Below are 26,705 nucleotides of genomic sequence, written 5' to 3'. Positions count from 1 at the left end.
ACAGCAGTATCATTGAACTGAAATGAATAATTGATCTAACATGAATAAGTGGTATAATTAAGGCATTTCATTCTGTGGATTGGTTTTACACGGCTCCCCTGATATCACAAGCAGTCACAAATGTAATATTTAATAAGTATAATAGCTGGAAATTACATCAAGGCTTTGGAATATAGAATTAGGACGATTAAACACCAGTCTCCTTATTACACTGTCTGAAGTCATTCCCAGTCAACAAGAATGGGGACAAACCAGTAACAACCTTTTCCTGCACCGAGTGTTTTCTATATAAAATTGTGATATTACCTCCAAAAAACAGAATACTAGTTTTATTGTGCTGGAAACATTTTATTTTGGTTTGTTTGTGTTCCTGAAAGCAATATTTGTAGCACAATAAATGAATCTAAGAAAAGGATTCTAAGAAAAGGGGTGAAAACTATTTGGAGGATGTGTCCAATCCAGTTACTTCACTTTTTGTTTCCTCTCGTATCTTGTTCAGTTTCTAAATTTTACTTCGAGGGGATTTAGTCATACTTCAGCATCATGTCACCCCGTCATTGAGTTTGGTTTTAAAGTGACTCACTCACACACTGAATTTAAGCAACTTTTCTATGCTAATGTGATGCATTTCTTCTCACGTATGCAAGCGAGTCATTACCATCATTTTATCTCAGGGTGTCAAGTAAAAAGCACTAAAATGCATGCTCTTTAAAAGAAAGCCAGGGAAAATGTGTGAGCTTCCTGCTCATGTGCCCGTTCAGGTTGAATGGATCTCAAAAACTAATAATGGAGGGATGGAAAATGTCTACATTATAAAACATGTCAATTTTAATAAGTCTTTTAAAAAAAGGCAATACATTGACAGAATTTCAGATTTCCCCATGCAGTCTCACCTGTCAGGTGCTTTTTCAAGATTCTGACATGACAATACCTTAAAACAACAATAACAAACTGTATTTGGCTCTGGCTCGGTTCGGATCACTTACATGAACAAGCAGCAAAAGACACAGTCAATCCTTTACTGCTTAACGACAGCGAATGCAATTTTAATGGCAAGGATGAATCAGCTAGAGGATTTGTGACCTTTTCCCAAGGCGCCTTTACAATAACTCCAGTGTGCGGGCGGTACCACCGTGTGTGATCGTGGAAAGATGGGGACAAAGTCTACACAGTGTGGATTGGGCAGGCTTCGGAGCTAATTCGTCGATGCCAAGTATTTGCAAAATCGCCACAAACTTTGATGATGCCTCTCCAGTGTGGGCTAAACCACAGTGCACAATGAAAGCAAGAAAACTGCCTCCCAGTCTCCACTAAATAGGGATGACTGAAATGGAGATTAAGTGCCTTAATTTATTGACTTAATATGTCAAGCAACATGTGCCTCAGGCCTGTGAAAGGCCAGATTTTCCAAAGCTGTACATCAGTGACTACATTTATTTCTTTGTATAGGGTCTGAGGGGTCCTGATGGCCCTTTGGGGGACAAAGGGTCTGCTGGAGGAAAGGTGAGCACATGGTCATAGGTCTCAGTTTTAGCTCAAGCTTATGGCTATTTATTGATAATGTTGCTTCATGTGCAGAACTGCCTTAGAACAATGCCTGGCTTACAACTTCCTAATTGTTCACATCAAATGTCTGTAATCAAAATGTCCCAAGTTTCTGTGACGTAGGGGAAAAAAAAAAAAATCTGAATAACTTTTACAAGCAGCTTTGTTCAGCAGAATGTAATTATTAGCTATTTTTAACATCTAAAGAATCTTTAGAGGACACTCTTTGTTAACTAGAAATCTAACAAGAGGACCTTAAATCAAAGAGTCTTAAAATATTGATGGTGCTGGTAGGGCCTGGCAGGCGGGAACATTTTGACTCTGGGGGATTTCAGAAAGCTCAGCTAACTAAGTTGGATGTTTTCTTTGCAGGGCCCTGATGGTCCACCAGGAAAATTGGGCCTCCCCGGGGAGACGGTAAGGAAAATTGGGCTTCTTTACTTTCCCCTTGTAACAGCACTGGAAGAAGTATTTGAAAATTGGCTCAAGTTAAAGCAGCAACATAAAAATGTGAAAAAAAGTCCATTACAGGTCAAAGTCCTGCATTTAAAGTCTTACTGAAGTAAAAGTATGTAAGTATTATCAGCAGAATGCATGGAAAGTGTCAACTTGGCATCAAAAAAGGCATCATTTTACTGTTGTTGCTGATTGAAGTGCAGCTCATGTTGCCTGCTGTACGTGCTGCCCATCTACAGCAATTCATTCTATGCTTTATATTTAACTATTGTAGCTGTCAAACAAATGCAGGGAGTTAGAAGTATAAACTTGCACAAAATGGAAACACTCAGCTTAAGTATAGATATTGCAAAACTGTACTTACATCCAGTGCTTGAGTAAATGTATTTAGTTACTTTGGACCACTGGTTTCCATTTGCTGTCGTTTGTGAAGGAAGACGGCCAAACGTTCACTCGCTCCAGTCTCTCAAATGTGATTTGCTGCTTGTCTCTGTTTGCTATCATTGTAAATTCAATCTCCGGGATGTGGAGTGTCTTTGGGACAAAGAAAAATCAATTTGAAGATACATAAATATGTAATTTGAAGAGCGCCTTGGGCTCCCTCAACTTGTGATTGTTATTTTGAACTGTTTTTTTTTTCAGTTGAAGACTAAACAATTAAAGTATTTGTGATTGACAGATAATAAAAATAATCATTACTCGCAGGTGTATATTTAACCATCCCTGTGTTCTCTTGTCTTTTTGTTCTCATGTAAAACCTTAAGGAGGATATAAGAGCACATAAGAGCCCGAGTCTTACGCTGACTATGCCTGTTTAACCCTCCATAACAACTAGTCCTGTGCTGTTAGGGTAGAACTTATTGTTCCATGTGTGTCGTTGTGCTGCAGGGAAAGCTCGGTGAGCCAGGTGAAGCCGGGCCTAAGGGATTTCCAGTAAGTGATTGGGGCTAACAAAGGTCTCTTTTAGGTCAGTCTTGATTTTTGGGGTGGACTCATTTTGGGGAACAGTGGTGGATCAGAGAGGCTTATGTGGCACACTGTTACTCTAGTGGGTGTTTTATCGTTTCGACATGTGTATGAATCGCGCGTGTGTGTGTGTGTGTGTTGTAAATGGCTGTTTTGTTTTCAGGGTGTTCAAGGACCCTCGGGACCTCCAGGAGCCAAAGGAATTGCAGGAGAGCCAGTGAGTTTAATAGTTGCCTGCATGAATGTTGGATCCATATTTGAGAATCAGCCTCATTATTAAAGACCTAAAATGTTTTTCTCTGTGTCTCATGTAAAATTTGGTTTTGCAAGTTTTGCAGAATCTCTTAAAGTGGCTTTAGACAGAAACTAGTGTCTCATTATTGTGTAATGACCTGTGGCTCTCCAGCGCCTACTGTGCACCTTTCTTCTGCATATAAACTCTGAATTTCCATTTTGACACCTTTTTATTCAGTGCTTTCTAGAAACCCATATCCTGGTCAAAAAGCCCTTAACAACCTAATCCTCTTTCTCTCATTCTGCCCGAGTCTCGCCGACACAAGCAGAGAAGCAGAGAGTCTGAGACAATTTGATTTACACCATCTCCTTCTTGGAGAGGCAGCTTTATTGTAGCCTGAATGTGTCTCTATAACAGCAGGCCTGTTTCCATCACTCGCAGGAGCTTTGGCTCGGTCTTTTGAAGACTCTTAGCCCTGCAGATTAACTTATCTCCACGAATCCACACTTTCTGCCTGGTTCTTATTTATTCTCTCATTTTTCCTCTTTTACTGTCACTTTCAGAGGTGTTTGTCCAAGATTAGAAAGTACTCTTAACCTTTTTATGGATGCCTCTGCTTTTCCGCAGGGACCAGCAGGGCCACCGGGAACGATTGGGCCGCTGGGGGAGATGGGGCCGAGGGTGAGTTTGATCACACAGCTGGTGTAAAAACTCCAACTGACTTTTACGTTAGCACTGAATACTGAAGGCTGTGACTGCTCTCGACAGGGGCCGCCGGGCAAGGCTGGGGAGAGAGGACTGGCCGGCGAACCTGGAGAGAAGGTGAAGATGGCGATATTGAGACATTGGACTGGTGGATGAGTACTCACATTTGTGTTTTACACACTGAATGTTTGTGTGGAGTGACGACACCACCGCAGCCTTCGGTGCAGTAAATGGGTGGAGCACCTCCTACTCTGTGGAATTATATGTGGCGCTCAATCCTGCTCATTTTCAGCAATAAGATACAGATACATTATTTATTTTGCAGAAAAAATTATCATCACACAAAACATTTGTTTTTAGCTCAATAAATGTGTTTGTGTGTTCGCTATTATCCACATAAGCACGCAATAAGAAGCTTTGCGCCCTTTCAAACTCTTGGAGATTCACTCACGGGGGTCTCTCGCTTGCTCTCTAAACGTCTCTGCTCCGTGCACCCAAAGGCCCTGTTCACACCTCGCGTTAACAAGCGTCTTGAGTGATGCAATCACAAGTGGAGAGCTATAAGTACAGGTGTGACTGCAACCAAGAGGCACTGAGGACACATTGAGATCCGATCGCTCAGGTTGTCTGAGCCACATATGGCCACGTTCTTTCAGCAGTTCGTACGTGAATGTGTCCTGTTCCACACTGATGGACTACTCTACTGATGTCCTCTACGAAAAAGGGACAATAACAACAGGCAAAATGGATTGATTTCCATTTGGCTCACTGTATCATAAATTACATGTTTGGGCTCTCTTACCTGCCGGGATTAGCAGCATTTGTTTGTGAACACACTGTCTATTTCATCTAGCTTTAAACTGGAAGGCTTGAGTCAGTCATTTTTGATTGGCTGTTTGTCTCCAGTCAGATTGCAGGTTGCATTACTGGTTTCTGGAGAAGCAGTGGGAGACTGATAAGTAACTGCTATTAGCTAAGTTTAGAAGTTCGCTACCCGCCTACTGAGATAGCTATGTAGAGACTAGCTACTTAGTGTGGCTGTGGTGTGCCTACATGCGATTGTCCCAGTGCTTCTACCCTACAGAGTCATCATTAATCCTACTAGCAGTTGTATTGGAAAGAAAACAGCCAATCACAAATCAGCTACTCTAGTTTTCCACAAACTGCAGCAAAGTAAAACTGAGGTTATTGAACTTATGTGGATATCAAATTATATTATTGTTTTCTCCACAAAATATAGTGTATGTGCTTTAAAAAATGTTTTTCTGTACTCAAAATGTCCATTTTGACACTCAGGATTTAAAGTAAAGCCATATTAGTCTGCATTACTAAGTAGGCATCACTGGTAGAACAACTGTGGCGGAGGCAAAGGTTGCACATGAAGAGGTACAACACATCACTAATGGCTTAACCTTCATGTTCTACTCCTGACAGGGTGCCATTGGTCTACCTGGCAACATCGGGGAGCAGGGTTTGATTGGCCAGAGAGTGAGTATCCTGTGTTTTCTTTCTGTGCTGGATATATTTTGGCAAAGCCTTAAAATTCCTCAAAAGTGAACACGTCACTTGCAACTCAGAGTAAACCAAGCGGTAAATTTGTTTTCAAAATGGGCTGTTTTGTCAGTGTTTGGCTTGCTCCTCATCTGTTTTTGCTTCCTGTGATTACGGTCCTACTGTAACACCAAAACGGATTGCAGCCGTCATATTTTTATGATGTTTCTAACAGGGTGAGCCAGGCATTGATGGGGAGGCTGGAACAAGTGGGCCTGATGGAGCCAAGGCAAGTTCAAAAAGACATGCTGTGACTTCAGATTTGATTTATTCATCACTTGGAAAAAAAAAAAATGTATAGTCAAAGGAAAAACATCGCTTCAAGACGTTGGCCAGTAATCAAACTGTCGTCAATAACCATGGATTAATTCTTTCCTGCAGCTTTACGTCTGCGAACCCAGTGAACTATCCTGTTTACTGTAGCAGCTAATTGTAATCAGATCAAGCCAAGTATTGTTTGTGAGATACTGGCCTTTGTACAGCTGGAGCTGCATTGTGTTGACGCTCAGTGAAAACAGAAAGCGGCGCTATTTTAAGAGCTCTTAAATCTGCCGAGTATTGTGTCAGGAAAAAAAGAAAACTAATATGGAAAGCACAAAAAGCCCGCCGATTCTGGAGAGCCAAATGGCTGGAGCTACGGCCGAAAACCCCACAAGCGACTTTTGGCTTGGAGAAGGTGTGCACCGAGCGTAAGAATGGAATCAACCTGAGAGTGTGGTCAGCTCTGTGCTGCACAGGACGTTTTCTGTTAGTCAGGAGAGTAAACTACTTTGAGTGCTTCTTGGCCACAGGACAGCTCCTGGATGGAAAACGGCAGCTCAAGAGGGATTTCCAGCTTGTGCTGTTAACTGTTATGGGAATGAAAACCAGCGCATTGTCATGCTTCATTGTCGTATTGGTAAAATTGGGTAAAATAAAAGTTCAGCAAATAATCAGAGGATTATAACAATTACTGAATGACTCCTTCCAGCAGTAGGTAGCAAGTCAAATACCTGATTATTGTTTCCAGGCTTTGATAGAGTATTAAATGAGTCTGTGTTACTGTATATCTGCAGTATCAGCTGTTTCTTCAGAGAGGAGCCGTGTTTGTATCTTAATAAACCTCCATTAGGTTGTGACAGTAAGGCTGGGTTGAGCAACAAGGTGGATGCAGGACAGTAGAAGCTATTGAGAATTCAATGTGATTTCACACTGAGGGGGGCATGTTGGGGGAGGTGAATATAACAGTGTTGTAGCAATAGATGCTGGATTAATTACAATAAGAGCTAAGCAAACATTATTTTTCCACTGTCCACATGCTGAAGTGTCTAATGGTTTTGAAGTGATGCTGGTAAGTGCTCCGTCATTTTACTGCAAGAGCTCGAGTGCAGCCTTGATGCCGTTCCCTAGAATATTCAGCAGGGGGGACAGCATGGCACTGGTTCTCATCCTGCTTCTCAGTCTCTGTAAGGAATTATCACTCGTCTTCTCCTGCTCCTGGTGTCCACGGTGTTCCTAAGGGCTCAATTCTTAGTCCCGTCTTGTTTTTTTTTATTTATATTTTCCCATTAGCTTTCACGCTTTTGTCTCTTACCCTTATTACAGGCAGGCCTTGCTACTGTACACCCTTTCCTTAAACCACCCAGTTGGATATCTTGGCTGTCTACAAAACTGCTTGCCTGCTGCGAAGGCTCGGCTGCTCAGCAGTTTCTTTCAGGAAAATTGCACCAAAACTAAAGTTCTGATAATGCAGCATCAGCTGTACCTCTGAGCCTCGGCCCACTTTCAGGCAACAAGTGATGCTCAGAGAGTGTCAAGTCCCTGTGACATTCTTTTTTAATCTTGGAAATATTACCAAATTACAGCCTCTTGTGTCTCTCAGAGGAATCAGTCGTGCTTTTGTGTCATTCTGGCTAAACTCCTGGAAGCCTCTGTTTACATGCCGCAGCGGTCACTGTAGAAACTGAAGCTACTTCAGAATGCAGCAGACTTTAATGCAGAGCCAGCTGTAAGACTTGGATCTCCCCTGTCTTGGCCTCACATCTTTGTGGGGTGTGAATACTGGATTTTATGTAGAACTTGTTATATTACCAGAACCAAACTCTGACTCAGAGACTCTCACTGACTCTACTGTTTCACTGTAAAAATATAGGTGACCAAGCTTTTGTCGCTGTTTTGCAATATGCTTGAGTGCTTGGGTCAGGTTATAATGTGGAATATCATTAGCAGTGTATGAAATTTAGTGAAGGTAGTATACCATTTATGTATTTCTTTATTTTCAACTTGTGAAACACTAATGTTTGTATTGCATATAAATAATAATGTTTCCAGTCTGAATATTTTATTCAAATGTGTTCCTGCCTAAGGTTGCCTGTGACTGCGCTACAATAGTCCAAGAATATTCTAACTCGGCTGAATGATCACCTTTTTCATTGGACTCGTACGATTCCTCTCAGGGTGACAAGGGGGATGCTGGTCCAGAGGGCGCTGGAGGAGACAGGGGTGAAATCGGTCTGAAAGGAAAGGAAGGACTCCCTGGGCCTCCTGGACTGGTGGGCGTGAGGGTGAGTGTCAGGGCAGCCGACTCCTAATTCCATTCAGTTCCCATGAAAAGGCAGCTCTTTTTGTCCACTTACAACCTGCTTCGATTTTCTTTTACCAGGGGCAGGAGGGCAAACCTGGCAAAATTGGAGAAAGAGGAAAACCAGGAGAAAAGGTTTGTCAGTTCACTTGCTTGGAGCTAAAATACACCTCCCATTCTTCAGTGTTTGTCAGTTTGTTCTCGTACAAAGGCTTGAATAGCTCTCTGCTGTAGTGTTAAACAATAAGCACTGGAAACGCTCATCAAATAGACTTTCAGTATTAAATGTTTGAAGTTTGCGCACTCACTGCATACCTGCTCATTTATGGCCTTTCTCCAGGGGAGCAAGGGTCACCAAGGTCACCTGGGTGAGATCGGGCCAATCGGAGAGCAGGGAGAGATGGGGTTCGTCGGACAGAAGGGAGCGAGAGGAACCATCGGGCCAGTGGTAAGACACCCACAGATGGTCTGTGGAGGACTTGCTCGGTGCTTGCTGGATGTGTGCTAAATGTATGCATCCCCCTAGGGAGCTCCGGGGAGAATGGGCCAACAAGGAGATCCGGGCATATCAGGTTACGAGGTGAGCACTTCTTCATAAATACTGATGGAGTAATACGTTTCATTTCAGGATGCGAGGAAGGTGAGGGACCTACAGCACCTCCAAAACCTTACAAAAGTAGTTAATCTGCTGTCTTTTTTATGTTAATGCCACAATATAATAATGGGCAAAGCAAGTCAGTTACCTTGTTGCTATGTATGTTACCTGATGAAGGTGGGATGTCCAAACACCATAGCTGTATTCAGTGAATCAGTTTGAAGTCTGTTCGGTGTGGGCGGGTTCTTCTTCTTGACATTATCTCTATATTTCTCCCCGACCTGTGTTTGAAAAGCCTGGAGGGATTTTTGGAAGGTGTTTCATCTACATTTCATACAGAACATCACTGAATGACACTATTGACGTGTGAGTAGATACAGCGCTTTTATTGCCGTAGTGTTGTTGAGTCATGTAGGCTGAATCTCATTTGCTGGTGTTTCGTGCTTCCTCTCCTCTCCACTCCACGGCGTGGGGACTCCTCTCTCGTACTCTGATGTGTCAGCAACTCCTTGTGTAGTTTTGGTTCATTGCTTTTTGTTTTGGAGCGCAGGTCAAATCGCTGGTCTGTCTTCGGCCAACGACTTGTGAGGGATATGAACCAGGCAAAAGTTTTAAATCTTTTATTTTTTATTGATTAATGGCACTGTGAATAGAGGTAAAAGCAGTTTTAATTAGTTTTTCTCTTAAATCTGACCACTAGAGGGCAGAGAGTAGACACCAAAACAACTTAATGTGCTATGGAGGCCATAGGACAAATCCTGCAAAGCTAAATAAATAAATAGAAGTTGAATAGCAAAAACAGAATAATGTGTCATTTTCTAACAAGCCATGCTCGCTAGCAGCTCGCTAAATGTGCCTCTCCTCTATCTAACCACGGCAATGAAGACACTTAATGGGTCTGAGTTCAACGGCCGGGGTGGTGGTGAAGCTTTCCATTTGCACTGGATTTTTAACAACAAGCTTTCTCTGTCTTTTGTACGAAAGAGAAACTGGCAGTGTTACTGGTCCGTACCTGTGTGTGCACACAACACTGTAGACTCAGGACGAGATTGGAGTTGAGAAATCGATCATTGCAGATTTAACACTACGGCATAATCAAATTGCTGACACGCATAAGCATGACTTGATTGATGAATCACAGAATTGCGTTCTCCGTGGCAACGGAAGATGAAGCGAAGATTGATGACACTGTTGCACCTACAGAAGTTTCAGCCCTCTCTGTCTCTACCTCAGTGGAAATGTGTGTGCCTCTGCGCTGTGAAGAATATTTCACACGGCAAACTGGAGTGAAGGTTTGGAGGTTACATCCGTGAAATGAGCCACAAACTCTTTTTCTTGTCATAGGGTCACATGGGACCGCAGGGCCCCCTGGGACCTCCAGGGCCAAAAGGTGAAAAGGTACATTCCCACACTTATTTGCTGTCCTTTACCACAGTCTGCACCTTGATTGCGTCTAATGAGCTCTGGGGGCCTGTAATGGTCGAATTACTTAACAATGTAAAAGTGCCTTGCGCCTCATTGTCTTTGAGTGCACGGTCAGTCTTTCTGATGCTCTGGAACTTCAGTTGTGTCCCTAATTAGTGCTTCCTCTGTCTGTCTTGCTGTCCTTGCAATATTCCTAAAGTCACCCCTAATTTGATCAATGATATGAACTGGGACACATCCAATTAACTCATGCTGTCAAATGGATACAATTAGCCGAGCACCTGGACTCTTCTGCTCGTGATTTTGGGGATATTAGCAACATAATTTGTGTTTTTTGCGACAAGAGCAGCACACAATAGAACACACTGCCCCAGAGTTCAGCGAGATGCAAATTTGCATTTTTTTGAGTCCCTGGGCAGGAGCCATCTGGATGCGGATATTTGTTATTTTCTCTTTGCCAATACCCACGAAATAATGGCTGCGTTTGAGCTCGAATTAAATCAGTATCATGCTATCACACGAGCCGTTGCAAAATGTATGATAGTCGCTTGAGAGAGCCAGGTAGCTCTAACATTAGAACATGCTGCAGAGTCTGCTAAATACAGATCTGTGTCACAGCTATGCTAAAAGCCCTAATGCTACAATATGTTGCTTTTTAGCCACGTAAGTGCCAGTTTTGCTCGGCCCGTGGCCACCACCAGTTACTCTTCTACTCTTTCTAGTCTGCTGGGCTCTTCGTTTATTTATTTCATTTGACACGTGCTCAACACATGACTGTTAACATCATACACACATCCGTGGTTAATGTTTAATGAATCCCATAAAGACCTGGGAAGAGACATTAGCTCCATTCATGTGAAATGGGATCATTGTGGGTAATAGTGCGTCTAATGACTTTCCATTCATATGAGGAGAGGGGGCAATGTGCTGCCATTGTTATTCGCGTTCAAACAAAACATGCATTGATTTTGCACAGACTATTGGTTTTAGAGGGAAATTCCGTTGATTGCGGTTGTTTGTCTGTTTCTGTATTGCTTGTTTAGGGTGAACAGGGAGACGACAGCAAGGCAGAAGGTCCTACAGGTCCCCAAGGTGACAGAGTGAGTTTCTTACGTGCACCAGTTTTTCCCGTGTTGGTTGTTGGCTGTGATCTGGACTGTTTTATTAATTTGTTTCCGTATGAACCCAGGGTCCTCCCGGAGACCGAGGAGAGAGAGGAGAGCCAGGTGACCCCGGACACATTGTAAGTGAAGCGAAAAAAAACTGCCATTTTGTTGGCTTTTGTCTTCAGGTGTAGTGTCAGTTTGTTTTAAGAGATGTTCTTTACATTGAAATGCAGAACATGATGTTTTTCAGGGTCAAATAGGTGTTGATGGACACAGAGGTGAAGCTGGCCACCCGGGGCTTCCTGTAAGTATCCGATTAATGTCTCTTGAACTATTAAAGGATATAAAGACACTGTGTCAGCTTCTGCAAACACAATCAGTGTAAGTCAAATCAAACAGTAATGATCTTTTTAGGGACATCCTGGGCCAAAGGGACAGCCTGGGTTGAAAGGATCCAAAGGTGATCAAGTAAGGGCATAAATAATAGTGGCATGATTTTTTTTTGTATGAGAAAACTTAGTTATTACATGCAATATTATTGGACTGTATTTCCTGTCATGCAACCATGTCAGAACTGTGAAACATGAACTCTTTATGCTTCAGGGTCAGAAAGGAAAATCAGGGGCGAGAGGCGCATCTGGAACCAAAGGACCACCAGTGAGTTGGATGCATGATATATGTACACAGAATATAATCAAACATAACTCGAGCCAAATGCTACTAAAATGAGCTCTGATGTAAACATTCTGTTTGTCATTTCTAAGGGTCCAGAGGGTCCTCCTGGCCCCCGGGGAGTTGTGGGCAGAGAGGGACTTGAGGGCCTGCCTGGCATGGATGGACTGCCTAGTAAAGATGGACCTAAAGGAGTCAAGGTGAGGACACTGTCTGTGGCGTATCTTTCTAATGAATGAAAAAAAACAAAAAACAGCTCTGATTATTGTTCAACCGCTGTGTTCAGGGGGAGCAAGGAGAAGATGGAGAAGTGGGCTTACCTGGCAAACCCGGTCAGCAGGGTAAAACTGGTGTGACGGGGCTGCCAGGAAGTCAAGGCTCCTTTGGACCAAAGGTGAGAATGATGGATGAGCAATTTGTGCTGTTATCTTCATTTTAATGGTGCTTGAGCTAAGAGTGGAGAAGTTTTGATCTTGTTCACAAAGAACTTAATGTTTATTTATGGCCTAAGCTTCTTTATAGATCACATTGCCAATCTCAGGTGGAAATTGCCAACTCAGCTTTAATCTGCCAGGGTTGCCTCGCTTGGCACCAAAATGCTGCCTTTATGTTTACGAGTGTTTTCTGGCACAAAGGCCAAACTCGGCACAAAGTCTATATGACCAGTTCTCAAAGGACCTCATATTAACTGTAATACTTTTGAGGAGTTAGTGTTGCAAATATTGATGACTTGGCACAGTCTTGATTTGCCTTGCCTTTCCAATATTACATAAAATTTACATATGCATGACTGTGAGAAAACAGAGGCTTTATTTGTTGGACATGCACTTTTTGACATCACTGGCCATGGCGAGGTTATAAAGTTACATTCTTCATTCGGTCATATATTGATCAACTGACATCTATTGAATTTGGACAGTTTGTTATGAGGTAAACTGTTTGATTCGACTGCATCTTGTGATAATGAAGTTTTCAAAACTGATTTTAAGGAGCACCATAGTAATGTAGGGAAACAGGCACCGGCCCAGCACTGCTGAGCAATTAGCAGTGTCCATTGGTGGGATGCCAGTGAGGGATGATGAGGGTGCCGCTGCAGTAGCGCCGTCCACTGGTTGTCTAGAGGTTATTGGGTGGGATGTTAGGAAGATATGTGTGTTTACCCGTGTTTGTGTGTGTTCAGGGGGAGAGGGGTCTTCCAGGACAAACTGGCCCATCAGGAAAAAGAGGCTCTACTGGCGGGACAGGGTTGCCAGGAAAACAAGGAGATCCCGGACCTAAAGGGCAACCAGTGAGCACCGATTTGTCAAACAACTTTAAAATCCTTTCCTTGACACCTTCTTTGCTTGCTCAGCGATGATACTTTCACCTCTCTCTGTTTATCAGGGGGATACTGGTCAACAAGGAATTCCAGGGGTGCTGGGCCTGTTTGGACCAAAGGTGTGCGCTCACATTCACAACCTAAAGGATGACCTCAGGTCATTCGGACCTATAAAGTTTTCATTTTCCAGTCTGAAGAGAGGTCTTTACTCTTACACCAGACTTATGATAGGGCTCAGAGAAAGTAAAATGACCCTAAAAGTAATGTCTGGGCTTAACTCACCTTTTGGTTGAAGTGCTTCTGTGAAGTTTGAACGTCTGAAATTCTCTGGAGGTGCATTACATTATATTGTCTTGAGTAAAAATTGGTATGAAAGCTGTTGGGTATTACTGTAACCTGCCCCAGGATGAGATCTGCTTCGACATAAGTCTTCTTTACTTACAGCACTGCTGCACTATAGATTATTTCCAGCTGAAGAAACAGAACCGGCTTTACCAGAGTCTCACTCTTAAACTTAAAACCCTGAGAGCGATGTTGGATGTTTTGCTGCACCCAGAGTTGAACAGGAGTGTGAAGCAGATGAGCTTTGTGTCAGTATTGTAAAGAATGATTTCTTACAATAATAAGTTGTAACTAAATGAGTAAGGATAATTGTAGTGAAGTCATCAGATAGTGGTGTAAAAGGCTGTGAAACAAAATGTTTAAGCTTGTCAAACCCCGGAGTGATCTTGAATGGTTCTAATTACGTAACGACAACAATATTGACCTTATTCTAAATAAGGGGAGAGATTAAGCTGCTTACATGAGTTTCTTGTAAAACTTTTCCACTTCCCAGAAGTATTACAAAGCTTAAGTTGTTTTTTTTGTTAGCGTAGTATCATGATTAATTTAGCAAAAACACTGCCTTGCAAACGACTTATTTCTACAGCTGTATTAGAGCAGAAGAACAGTGGCAGCACATGTATCTTTCAGCAGTTTGGTAACTGCTTGCTAGTGCTTCATCTCGGAAACAACTGTTTTGTATGGGATTGCCCATAGACAAACTGTAGGAGCATCAAACCATATAAAGACATATAACTGAGGAAAGAGTCAGTGTAAAATCCTGCTTGTTGCCAGTGGAGGTCATAAAGGTCATCGATTACTTGACACTAGTTTCACTTTTAAACTTACCATACTTTATCTGCCGATTTATAACAACAAATGTGTGTCCTTCCAGGGACCCCCAGGAGACGCTGGCCCAGCAGGGATTCAGGGACCAAAAGGGCCGCGTGGTTTGATGGTAGGATTGATGATAGTTTGGTAACTTAGTGCAGTATTTTAGCCAATGCCTGTGCACCAAACTCCCACAAACTGAACACTTCCAATGAAAAATAAGCAGCGCTCCATCAGATGCTCCATCATATATGTCCTCAGTCACTAACATGCCTGTGCTTTCCAGGGTATGGAGGGAGCTCTGGGCCCGGTTGGCATCATTGGCCCCAGCGGTCATCCTGTATGTACCTCATATCTCATCTTATCTGCCAAGCTTTATGTGGCGTCTCTCTGCTTTTTGGCAGTGATGGAGTGATCCTCTGTCTCCTTTCTCTCCATCAGGGACCTCAGGGTGACAAAGGAAGTCGGGGGGAGACGGTGCGTGGCGCTGTTTTGATGAATCCTTTTCTGTCTGTACTGTGAGCACAGAATAGGATACTTAGTATGGAGACAGCACACCACTCAGCCTCCTTTGCCCTCAGCACTTTTCATTTCCTATTGTGCTCCACTGTTTGTTGTTACACTCACAGTGACACTTAGCTGCTGTGGAATTCCTGTCAGGGTGATAAATGTTGGCTGCATGCTCATCTCAGGCTTTTTAAGAGGTTTGTTGAGCGCTCATACACAGGCATAATTCACAGTTCACTCCTAAAATGCCAACATTCATGTATGGGTTTGCTGCGTTGAAATAGGATTTGCTGTGTAGAAATAAGATTTCTGAGTGTAGGCTTGCAAAGAAGCAAGAAGGCAATTCGACATACAGTAGATAAAGAGTCTCTATTGAATTGGTACACAAAGATGCTGTTGCACTGTGCATGATGGAATAATATCTGGTCTGCTCTCAAACTCATTCTCTTATTGTGGGATTGTCCACTCATGAATATTGATTTCTTTTTCTTTCATCTGCAACAGGGGTTGCAAGGACCAAGGGTGAGTAATTATTCACTTCTGTAGCTTAATCATTATTCTGTGCCCAGGCCTGTGGCCCGCTGAGCACTCGAAGAAATGAATTAACCACTTTATCATCATCTATAAAGGCCAAGTTCTAAATAATTTGAAGGCTAATTCAGCGCTGCGATTTTTCAGGGCTCCCCTGGCCCTCGTGGACCACCTGGACCACCAGTAAGTTTTTCATTTTGTATATGTTACATATGAATAAGACATTTTATGTAATTCACTGCAGATTTTGGTGCATAATCAAGTGAAAAGGAAATCACCAGTTAATTATGCTTGGTTAAAATGAGTTCTTCATGCATTTTTGAGAAATGTGCAGCTGAATTAGATACATCTCATCAAGGAGAGACTGGAAACACTCATTTGAAGTCTTTTATAGTGACACACAGTAGTGGACTCTCCTGTGGAATACAATGAGTCAAAATGTACTAATCCAAATAGCAATACATAAGTAGTAGTGTTGAAACATCTCTCTCTCCCTCTCTCTTCTTCTCAAAAATGGCACTTTTTTTCCCCTAAATTCAGATTTTTATTAATTTAATTGTGAATTTTTGGCATCTTAAGAAGTTTCATGAAATAGCTAACAGTATTTGTCGTCATGTCGTATCACTTCACTGGGAACACGATGCTGTCATTTTTTTGTCATTATTAAAATAAGTTTATCTGCAATGAACACACATGAGATTACGTTACACCACTGGCAGTTTTTTCCAGTTTGTATCCATCCTGAAAATGGTGCTTCTCATGGTGGATCTGACAACCTGAGGGGGTCACATTCAGTTCAGTTCAGAGGAAAAACAAAGGTAGACTGAGCTGAGGGTGGGGAATATAGCCTGCTGGAAAATCATTTGAAGAAGACAAACCAATTTTTGCATCTACAGCCTAACTGTGAGCATATCAAGTGTGTCATTTAGAGAATAATCTAACTAGTTACAGACGAGCGTGTTTTCCACTGAGATTTGAGTCAAATAGCTGTTAGCCAGCGGCTCTTCTTTTCTGCATTTGACATGCCTCATTTCCTGTGAGTTCATGCCTCATTTCCTGTGCATTCATGATTGTTTCTGTGCATATCTGCATATTGGGTGAGAATGGCAGAACCCACCACCAGCAGTGGAGATTAGGATTTCTAAAAGTGCTTCATGAACACAAATACACTGAGTGGCTGTCATTACAAAAGTGCCGACACGAAAACAAAAAAAGTGTGTCAGTATAATACAGGAGTCTCTCTTTGGTTTGCAGGGTCTTCCAAGTTCTGCCCTCTCACTTGTAAGTATACCTCTCTGTCTTATCAATTCATCGTTTTGGGATTCACGACATGTAATAGCACAAACAGAAGTAAAAATGATCATGGTTGTGGTTACCTTATTGTCTTCTTGGGTAGACAAATGAGGCTCTCGGTTCTGCCTTTCAAGTCATCATCGATTCCCACGCTGCACTGAGGCCAGAGGTTAGTTTTGAGGGAAACAATGCTCATTGCTCAACACTTGACTGTTGTGTTAATGGTCACAATTAATCAGAATGAGTCTGCATAAACCTGAAAAAGTTAAAGACTCAAGTAAATCTATCAAGAAAGTTATTTGATCCAATGACGGATGAATATTTAATAGAAATTATGTCCAATTATCAGAGCATGGACCTGCCCATGTTAGACCAGGGCACAGAGATCTTCAAGACCTTGCAGTATCTCAGCACTCTGATCCAGAGTCTTAAGAACCCGCTGGGAACCCGCGACAACCCTGCACGAATCTGCCGAGACCTCTACAACTGCGAACAGAGGATGTACGATGGTGAGGAGACGTTTAAACTGCTCAGTCGCTCCTGTGCACATGCTCATTCTGTTCTTGCTAGTTAAGAGCCGTTTTCCTCCTCTGCTGCTACTCCTTCCCAGGCACTTACTGGATCGACCCAAACCTCGGCTGCGCCGCCGACACCATTGAGGTGACGTGCAACTTCACCAGTGGAGGACAGACATGCCTGAAGCCTCTCACGGTATCCAAGGTTCGGATCACATCTGTATTTACCCATTTGCTTCAGCCAAACAAAACGCCCACTGAAATGTAAACTCATATCATCTAAATGCAGATAAGATCACTGTGGGAGCTTGTTATGTAGACAGTGGATGAATATCAAATCCATTATTGCTTGTGTGCATGTGGAAAACCTTCTCTGTTGTCTTTCTTAAGAAGCAGAGAAGCTTAGAGTTGAATGTTGTTCATGTGATAAATGAAGGTGCACAGCTGCATTTCTGGCTCTGTACCATAAACCAAAGCTCTTTTTCAATGGATAATTCTCGCAATGAATCTTAAGGCTTCCCATTTAGTCCTGTTGGCACCAGCAACGGCGGGCTCAGTTGGCAAGCAAACCTCCAGAGTCTTAAACTCTCCTTTCATTCCTTTGTTTTGGAGTTATACTTCAGCCATGAGATACTACAACAAAACATAACAGCGCTCACAAATACAGACTCAACGGCTGCATAAACTGTAAATGAAACAAGGGGGACAGACAATCATACTTAAGGCACAGTCTGTGATCCAACAGAACTGGAGTTTCTCATCAACTCCCGAACGGATTGTGCTCAAGTTCGTCTATGACAGAATACTTGCCACGCAAACACAAACTGGCTCAATGAAATGATCACACTTTTCTAAATTATGGTTATTTAAGAGACACAAATTCTTCACCTCAAATGCTTCAATCAATCAAAAACTCACTTTATAATCTGCTTCACAGTTGGAGACGGGAGTGGGTCGTATCCAGATGAACTTCGTGCACCTTTTGAGCACCGAGGCGACGCAGCACATCATCATCCACTGCCTCAACACGCCCGTGTGGGCAGCAGGACCCTCCCTCCAACCTTCGCCCAGGGCTGTGAGCTTCAGGGCCTGGACGGGGGAGAAGATTCAGGCCGGCGACCTCCTGGAGCCGCTCATACCCATGGACGACTGCTGGGTACGTGCCGTTACCTCTCTGGCACAGATTCAAAGCGCATCTTCTAAGTGAAAGTCTATGCAGAAGTCAAGCCTTTGGTTTAAAAATGTAGACATCCTTGAGAGAATAGTTCAACATTTTGGGAAATGCACTTATTCGTTTTCTTGCTGAGTTAGATGAAAACTTCAATGCCACTCTCACGTCTGCGTGAGAGTACAACGCGGCTTTACCTTGTGGAGTTTTCTTGTAAACAAACAAAAGTTAAGTTCAAGTACGTTCACCGTTGCTCACCAAAATGCCGTGCTGTGTCCTTGAGGTTTTGAAGGCATTTCCTTCCCCATAAAACAACATTTTTAAATATTTTAAATCTAGCATTGTTTACATCGATGTTTACTTGCTAGCAGTCTTCTTCTTGTATGCTTTTGCTGACGCATTGCAGCACATCTACTGTGCGTTATTGCCACCTGTACATTACTGGAACGCGTTAACATGTCGCTTAGGTGCGTGCACGTGTCCTTACATATCAGATAAACAAAACAGGGACCCATACATTAAGCAGCTCCTTCAAGTATGGAGCTGAGGCCAGGAGGCAGGTAGCTTAGCTTAGCATAAAGACTGGAAGCTAATTACCTTCTTGTGCTAGCACTAGTTAGCCCAGAAGAAAATTCTCACTTACCTCTGATGGTATGTGGCCATGCAGGTAGTTTTCGTTGCATTCGTGCAGGTTTTGAGAGATTTATTTCAAACATTTCTGCCTCCAACCCCTGACCCTTACATGTTTTCTTTGTGTTCCACCTCCTCACTTCGTGTGACATTATGCAACCCTCACAGATCAAAGATGGCCGCTGGCATCAGACCCACTTCATTTTCCAGACCCAGGACCCGAACTTACTTCCCATAGTGGATGTGTACAACCTACCTGCGACAGAACCTGGCGCACACTATCACCTTGAGGTTGGACCTGTGTGCTTCTTATAGGGCCCTGTGGAGGGGCCAGGAGTACTCCTCAAAGGAGTGACTGCATGGAGGAGGGTGGACAGGGGGCCGGGAGACTAATACTTCTGTGGTTTACAGACCGCCAAACCCCAACCCCATTTTCTCTCCACACAATATGCTTGGACTGCAGAAACAGGAGGGGGCGCCAGAGAGAGAAGGCCCATTGAAAATGCAGAGATAAGACTTCTAGCACTAATCAGCCTATGGAAAACAATAATAAGCTTCTTTTTCAGAGACTTGTTTGTGTGACACAAGGCCCCTCTTGGAAGGAAGTAATATGACCGTGTCATTCTGTCATCTCTCGGACCACGTTGTATCATATTTTCTTCACGGTCTGATAAACCTAAAACGTTTTTTCAAAAGAGATCTGTACAGAAAAATGAAAACAGTTACATCTGCAAATGCAATAATTCCTATTTTAATGTTTAAGTATTATTTATACATGTATATGTACTGTATATTGTAATATAAAGTGCAATAGTTATTGTTCCACAGCCTTTAGGCATATACAGTATCAACATCATATCACTCATTCAGGTATACAGTGTGCCTCAGACACACAGGCGTACTGTCTCCAGGTAAGTCTTTTTGAGCCTGTAATAACTGTCCAGTGCTGAGAGACCCCGCGTTTATACAGAGATCTTCACACAAACAACTGCTGTGTGGTACTTTTCGTGTTAAAGTGGATCGAAGCGCTCCACAGTGTGAACCGAGAAAAGTGTGTCAAGATGCTACCTCGTACCGCACCTCCCATCTCACAGCGAACGAAACGTAATAATCCGAGATGACACGGAGGTGACACCTGGTGCTGCAACAGTTGACACGCATATGCTAGACTCTTGTCAGCTCTCAGCAAAGCTACGTCTTAATGCAAAAAGGGAAGATTGTAACATAAACACGCAGGCCAAATTCATTAAATTATATTTTCAAGGTATTTTAACGTTTTCAATACTCTGTACTATCTGACACTGAGTCTGACATTCTAAGTTGTTTTTTTAAACTAAATGTAAATGTCCATAATTACGCAACCTTTATTATCTACAGTGGAATCTATTTAAATTTTATTTAAATTCTAACTAGCTTTCCAGTTCAAAACCAGGCGTCATGTCTTATCACTTTTTTTTTTGTCATTGGGAGCTTTAAGGATTCTGGTCGGTCAGTCTGTATTAAACTGTCCTAGACACTCAACTGTACTTTAGGACATTACCTTTTTTTTTAATTGTTCATGCATTTGTCACTCAAAGGTGCAGCAATGATGGTTGGTTCCCCGCCAATCTATAAACTCAGAGGATTTCTTACAATACACATCACTAAACTACACATGGTACATTGTTTGGTCTGTACAGACGTTTTATGCTGCGTGAATGAAGTCTAATGACTCAGCAGGTAATTTCAATAAATGTTTGAAACCTTTTGTTGATAAGCAGCTTTCAGGTTTTTTTTTCTCCCCATCAAAGAAAACTTCATGGCAAAGTGAGAAAATAAAATGCATTTAAACTGCCTACTTGTGGCAGTGAGTTTTAGCTTCCTTCTATTAATTTCACACCTGGAGCTGTCGAATCCTGACAGCTACCACCATTGTAAACATGGAGAAAAGTTGTGTCCTTGAAGTAATGCCTTGTTTGTTTTTTCCAAACAACTTCTCCCCCTTCGTGGCAACAGGAGGATTCCTTCACCTGCAGCCTTATTTGATACAAAAACACAGGCAGACTTGGAGTTTGAAAGCACTATATTAGCAGGCGGCCATATATTAACATACATGATCTTATCTCGGGCACATGGCATGGCGGCCCCCATCAATGGGTAGGTTGACTCCAGTTATGAAGCTGGCAGCATCGGATGCCAGGAAGGCGATGCTGTGGGCCACTTCCTCTACCTCCCCTGGTCGACCGAGGGCATGGGTCTGCTTACACTTTGCAAGAAACTGGTGGTAAAAAAGATTGACATAATTAGCTTAAAAGATATTTTTTGGGCATGTTTGTCTTCATTTTGTGGTAGATAGGAACATGAAAGATGAGGGGGGACTTCAGGATGACCTGCAGCACACATGCCAAACCAGAAGTGAAAACAAATGACCGCAGTTATATGGTTGAGGACCCCCAAAATACTGTATATAACACTACTATGCAATACGTGGTTCAAAGTGTTCTTTTGATGCATTGCCTACTGCCATTTACACTACTGTCTTCTGTGGGATCAGATCAGTCAGGATATGACAGATATAAACATGGAGTCCAACACTCCTGTACAGAACCACTGAAGGAATAAATCTGTTTTAATGGCAAGATAAAGTATTGACATGATGTTACCTGGGCATACTGCTCCTCGTCTAGTCCTGCTCTCTTGTGCACATCTGTGATGATCACACCGGGGCTGACGGGATACAGCAGGAGCAGGGAAAAAAAGTACGGTATGTCATGAATGTATTTCCACCAGAAACAGAAATTCACAATCTGCTTTAACTAATTGTATATATCCCCAATATGAATGAGGTGAACTAGTGAACACAATAAAAATACATGCATTTTTCATTAAAACACTCACCAGACAGAGTTCACTCTGACTTGCTTACATGCAAGTTCTGAAATAAAAGAATCATGTCATTTATACTGATAACTTTATCAATGCTGAACACACACACACAGTATGAGATGAATAACAGCTGACTCACCAAGTGCTACACAACGTGTGAACTGATCGATGGCGGACTTGGACATGCAATAGGCCAGCACACCAGGGAACTACAGAGAGAAAACAGTCATACTTCTTACAGTCACTAAAAGCAACAAAGGAATGTGGAGTAAAACATGTGGCCAGCTGCTTAATACCCACTGATCTCTGTCCATTGACACTGGATACATTGACGATGGAGCCTTTGGTCTTGATCAGGTGGGGCACGCAGAGTTGAGTCAGGTGGTACACAGATCTGGAATATGAAACAAAAGTTAGGGGACATACTGAATAAAATACACTAAAAATATACTTAAATATAATATAAACACTAAATATCAAGTTGGGGAGTAAGTGTTACTAGTGTAGTGTCTTCTTAAGGCTGTGAAATTGCATACAAATGTGTGATGGAATTCACCAGCACAATAACAGCAGAGTCATACTTAAATCCACACATTTCGATTGGTTGGCTGGTGAAAAGTGCCACTGATCTAATGTTCCTGTGGATTTTTGACAGCGCCTCCTGACATCCTCTATCATAAAATCTGACCAAGAGCTCTAATACTTTCCACTTCTGCACTGGAATTGTGTATTACTGTTCTCATGTTTTTGCAGCACAACTGAATGTAACACATCAAATGTAAAGCAGTGTCCTATATAAGTCACGCCCATACACATTCATGCATGCACGTGTTCAAACAGCCTTATCAACATTCAGTCAAGCCTGTATACACATACTGAGCACACAGTGAGATCCAGACAAAACAGCAAGCATTAGTCCGTTTTTTTTAAAATGCCACTTCTTGTTCGAATAATATAAAAATAAAACAGAATTTCCAGTTTTGTTCAGGTGCTGTAACTAAAAACAGTATGACATATTTATCTATCCCAAGTCCATTTCGATGCATCTTCCATCCATACATAACTTTAGCCTCTATCAGACTGATGCTACATGTAAGAGCCTTCTGGCATATCCCATCTACTGTGCACTCAGTACTACTGTCTACTCAGTGCCAGCATGTCTCTATGATGTTATGATGTCAGCTGAAATCCTACCTGACATTGACGTTCATGACCTTGTCATACTGAGCCAGGTCTGCTGTCTCGATGCTGCCCATGGCCAGGATACCAGCACTGTTGACCAGGACATCCAGCCGGCCGAAGTGAGCGACAGTTTGCTCCACTGTCTTCTTCACCGTCTCCTCGTCAGTGAGGTCTCCAGGAACAAGCAAAGGCTGAACACATTCAGCGATCCATTATGTCCTCACAGGTTCCAGAAAACTATTCAAACGATACTGACCAAGGACTGATCAAGCCACTTAGTGAAAGGCAGAAATGTCTGGATGGCCACTTTATATCATGTAAATGCACTTAACGTCTATTTACATCCATGCTACAAATGCCCATTTGACATAAAACACATTTAGCTTTCGGCTGAGGTATATGTCTACGATTAAAAACATGTTTAAAATATGCTTTGTGCTCATCCCACAATGCATCAGGACTTCTTATTTTGATGACCATCTTAATAACGCTGACTTATTTTTGAGTTACGTCCCCTGTCAACTTAACGTGAAAGGCTCTGGTGATTGTAAACGTATTTATGCAACTGAATGCTGTTACGCCAAACCCCATTAAAAAAAATGCAGATTAAAGGTGTAGAATCTTAACAAAGTCACAATGGTCCACCACAGTGTCAACATGTCTGTGCTCTGTAAGTCGCACAGTGTTGTCAGCGAGAGTTACCTCTGCAGCTCCAGAGTCGGTGCACTGTTTGGCTACTTTGTTGAGGTTTTCCACGTCGCGGCCGTTAAGCGCCAGCAGGGCTCCGAGTTTGGCGAACAGGATGCTGGTGCCGGCCCCGATGCCCGAGCTGGCACCCGTAATCAGGGTCACCTTCCCCTTCAGAGAAGACACCTACCCACATACAAACGCCAAGGCTGTCAGGCGTCCACACAGTACCATGCCAACAAAACATGACATGTCGTTTCATTTTGATTTAATTACATACTGGACAACTTAAAAACCACTAAAAGCACAAGGAAGCGACGCTAAACCACGTGCAAGCAAGTAAAACTTACTTTAAATGCATCGTCTGAGGCCATTATTTCTGTGCGCTTTTCACGTAGTTTGCAGAAAAACTAGCTCAAGCCAGCGTGCGTCGTCCACTAGTGATGACGCAGTCTGACGCATCAGGTACTCAGCTGTAACTTGTATGACTGAACGTAGCTCCTTATCCAGGGCCGCTACCCCTTCAGCATCCTTGTCTTGAAGTTGAGACATTACAAAATACTTTTTTTTTTGCATGCCGGAAAATATTTTTAAATCATGCCAAAACTAGAATATACAGGATTAATTATAAAAGTTTTATTCAGTACAAAACATTTGGTAATTTATTCATATAGCCTATCAAGAAAAAAAAGACCAGTCTGTGTAACAGTGCTGTACAAAGTCAGGCGTTTTTTGTCTTTGGACAGAGTTGTGAATGCCTGAAGATGAATAGGTGAAAAATAACCTAAACTTCTCCATTACAGAGACTCTGTCACATCAAACCATTTCTTGAAATTTATAATCATACGTAGCTAGTAACTGAAGACAGCGCACTCCTGGATTTTGCTTTGGGACTCCATGGACAGTAGTTGTAAAGGTGACAGTTAAATGGCATTTAAATTCTTGGGCATACCTATTAGAAAATGCTGATAGAAAAAAAAACGAATTCTGTTAATAAAACTCAGCATTTTACAGATTCAGAGTCAGTGTTCTGTTCATTGTTGATGTCTGGGGGCCCCTTCCTCCACTTTAACTCTTGCAAGGTACTCTACACTGATATTTCAAATAAGACAATTGGTACAGAGTCCAGGTCTGTCTTAAAGGTATATCTGCATATGCAAAGAGAAAGTCGTCTATCCAGCAAAAGGATTGGCATGAATGGTCACATCCTTTATCCGGGTTTCAGTCAACGGTCGGAACGTCTTTTCATTGACAGGCAGTTTCTCCAGCTCATCCAGTGTTTCCAAGCCATCGATAATTCTGCATTGTGAAGAGAGTAAGATGTCAGCTGCAATTCTAAATTATATTTTATTCAATCAGTAACTTTCAAGCATGCAGCAGTATAAAGGCTTCGTACTTTCCAAACACTGTGTACTTCATGTCCAGATGGGGCTGTTTTGCATATGTGAAGAAAAACTGTGAGCCATTCGTGTTGGGGCCATTGTTTGCCATCGAGACAACTCCTCTTACATTATGCTGAAATAAAAGAAAGCAAAAGTGACAATGTTAAAGACTGAGCCCTGACAATATACTAGGTGAAACTTCTTCCTAATGGAGGCAAACAAACTAGAGTGGGTACTCACTTTTAGGTGTTCGCTGTACTCATCTTCAAATTTGCGGCCCCATATACTTGTTCCTCCTTTGCCTGTGCCTGAATGGTTTAATCATAATACAGGGAACAGTGAACAGGAAATGAGGATATGGAGTCTGACATTTCAGTAATGAAATGCAGCAGGTGAAACAACAATTCTGTACCTGTAGGATCCCCAGTTTGAACCATGAAACCTTTAATATTTCGGTGGAAGATGCAGTTGTTGTAGAACCCACTGGCACACAAAGCCATAAAGTTCTGCAAAGAGTGAAAATATGCTATTCCATGACTTTGTTTGGGGAAAATATTTACACATCTGTGTTAAGACCTTTAACATTACAGCAGCTTAATGATCACAACAGGTGTCTGCAATACGTTTTCTAGTAAAATTAACCCAAACATGAAAAGTGTGACGCAAACACCATGTCTGTATTAATATGTAATAAGCTAGGGATGTTAAAACAGACTGTAGAATTACTAATAATATAATAACACTGCTTAAATGAATTCACATATCTCTTAACAAGTCTCAGGTGTTGCGGGCAGATTCTCATACCCGTTTAGAAATGAACGAAAACCAGGAACATAAGAGCTGGAGCCTGTAGTTAATTCAGCTAAATGAACATTACTGTAGTTCACTCACCTCACATGTTTTCGGTGCGCGCTCACAAAACAATTCAATTTTAATGTCTCCTAGATCTGTGTGAAGGGTAACAGCCTGTAAAGCAAGAAGAAGAAAAAAGGAAGAAAGCTGTCAAACGTTAACTTTTAAGAGGCAGAGGAATGTCCAATTGTTTGCTACTTAGCTTAGCCTGCTACCCAGAATCAAAAATTAGTTTTCATTACAAGGGAAACAAGGGAAGTTTCAAGGCTTGCTCTGAACAATCGTATCCGTATGAAATCACCTTATTAGTTAATAGCTTATTAAACTGTTTTGTTACTGTCATTTAGACAGCTACCTGATGGATTTTTTTACAATAAAATTTACCATTTCAAACGTCGCGTCTGTCAGCAAGTGTGCCGGAGAAACAGGTCCGTCTAGGTACACTAGCCCAGCGCTGAATGGTTCCGCAATGCGTTTATGGTCGGGAACAACAAGAATCATACAGTCTATGCTGTGAATTTTGCACTTGATGCTGCTAGGACATTGTAGGATTAACCTGCTATGGTGTCACTGGACAAACATTCTGGGCCATTATAGGGCCAATAATTTCCCCATTTTCTGTGCAGTATTACTGTCCATGTGATAATTCAATTAACTACATTAATTTAGGAAAATGCAAGATACAGACACAAAACTCAGACAATGAATGTCTGAAAAAGTAGATTCTGATGCAGGGACCATCAGTAAGTAAGCATGATGCACCTTGAGGCCCACATCATGTCATTTACCATTTGATATTGTGCTTTA

The 26,705-nt window shown here is 42.2% G+C and overlaps 3 protein-coding genes across 3 annotated transcripts in view; 1 reads left to right on the top strand and 2 right to left on the bottom strand.

Moving 5' to 3' along the window:
- The window catches only part of col27a1b (collagen, type XXVII, alpha 1b), a 61,092-nt gene extending 40,333 nt beyond the window's left edge, over positions 1-20,759 (top strand). The window contains exons 29-61 of the mRNA XM_041937383.1: positions 1,450-1,503; positions 1,918-1,962; positions 2,890-2,934; positions 3,131-3,184; positions 3,830-3,883; positions 3,971-4,024; positions 5,342-5,395; positions 5,634-5,687; positions 7,894-8,001; positions 8,100-8,153; positions 8,359-8,466; positions 8,545-8,598; positions 9,958-10,011; positions 11,082-11,138; positions 11,228-11,281; positions 11,395-11,448; positions 11,559-11,612; positions 11,748-11,801; positions 11,909-12,016; positions 12,103-12,210; positions 12,997-13,104; positions 13,200-13,253; positions 14,351-14,413; positions 14,573-14,626; positions 14,728-14,763; positions 15,298-15,315; positions 15,472-15,507; positions 16,579-16,605; positions 16,721-16,786; positions 16,967-17,126; positions 17,228-17,337; positions 18,070-18,288; positions 19,099-20,759. Coding sequence (XP_041793317.1) covers positions 1,450-1,503; positions 1,918-1,962; positions 2,890-2,934; positions 3,131-3,184; positions 3,830-3,883; positions 3,971-4,024; positions 5,342-5,395; positions 5,634-5,687; positions 7,894-8,001; positions 8,100-8,153; positions 8,359-8,466; positions 8,545-8,598; positions 9,958-10,011; positions 11,082-11,138; positions 11,228-11,281; positions 11,395-11,448; positions 11,559-11,612; positions 11,748-11,801; positions 11,909-12,016; positions 12,103-12,210; positions 12,997-13,104; positions 13,200-13,253; positions 14,351-14,413; positions 14,573-14,626; positions 14,728-14,763; positions 15,298-15,315; positions 15,472-15,507; positions 16,579-16,605; positions 16,721-16,786; positions 16,967-17,126; positions 17,228-17,337; positions 18,070-18,288; positions 19,099-19,245 — 2,379 coding nt within the window. The 3' untranslated portion in view covers positions 19,246-20,759. The remainder of the gene's footprint in view (positions 1-1,449; positions 1,504-1,917; positions 1,963-2,889; positions 2,935-3,130; positions 3,185-3,829; positions 3,884-3,970; positions 4,025-5,341; positions 5,396-5,633; positions 5,688-7,893; positions 8,002-8,099; positions 8,154-8,358; positions 8,467-8,544; positions 8,599-9,957; positions 10,012-11,081; positions 11,139-11,227; positions 11,282-11,394; positions 11,449-11,558; positions 11,613-11,747; positions 11,802-11,908; positions 12,017-12,102; positions 12,211-12,996; positions 13,105-13,199; positions 13,254-14,350; positions 14,414-14,572; positions 14,627-14,727; positions 14,764-15,297; positions 15,316-15,471; positions 15,508-16,578; positions 16,606-16,720; positions 16,787-16,966; positions 17,127-17,227; positions 17,338-18,069; positions 18,289-19,098) is intronic.
- A 201-nt stretch (positions 20,760-20,960) lies between these two features.
- Positions 20,961-24,100, bottom strand: zgc:101858 (uncharacterized protein LOC449555 homolog). The gene is made up of 8 exons (XM_041937385.1): positions 24,015-24,100; positions 23,680-23,850; positions 22,990-23,168; positions 22,096-22,189; positions 21,935-22,004; positions 21,808-21,844; positions 21,573-21,636; positions 20,961-21,187 (listed from the first exon to the last, which is right to left on the bottom strand). Exons 1-8 carry the CDS (start codon positions 24,036-24,038, stop codon positions 21,029-21,031), a joined length of 798 nt encoding a protein of 265 aa, XP_041793319.1. The 5' UTR covers positions 24,039-24,100; the 3' UTR covers positions 20,961-21,028.
- Positions 24,101-24,278: 178 nt separating this feature from the next.
- ppil3 (peptidylprolyl isomerase (cyclophilin)-like 3) lies at positions 24,279-26,327 on the bottom strand. Its single transcript, XM_041937704.1, has 6 exons — positions 26,283-26,327; positions 25,938-26,012; positions 25,459-25,552; positions 25,287-25,354; positions 25,061-25,179; positions 24,279-24,963 (listed from the first exon to the last, which is right to left on the bottom strand). The coding sequence occupies exons 1-6, from the start codon at positions 26,283-26,285 to the stop codon at positions 24,837-24,839; spliced, it is 486 nt and encodes a 161-aa protein (XP_041793638.1). The 5' UTR covers positions 26,286-26,327; the 3' UTR covers positions 24,279-24,836.
- Between the last annotated feature and the right edge of the window lie 378 nt (positions 26,328-26,705).

The sequence above is a fragment of the Chelmon rostratus genome, chromosome 5 (assembly GCF_017976325.1).
Source record: "Chelmon rostratus isolate fCheRos1 chromosome 5, fCheRos1.pri, whole genome shotgun sequence".
NCBI lineage: Eukaryota > Metazoa > Chordata > Actinopteri > Chaetodontiformes > Chaetodontidae > Chelmon > Chelmon rostratus.
This window is presented reverse-complemented; position numbering and strand designations above follow the sequence as displayed.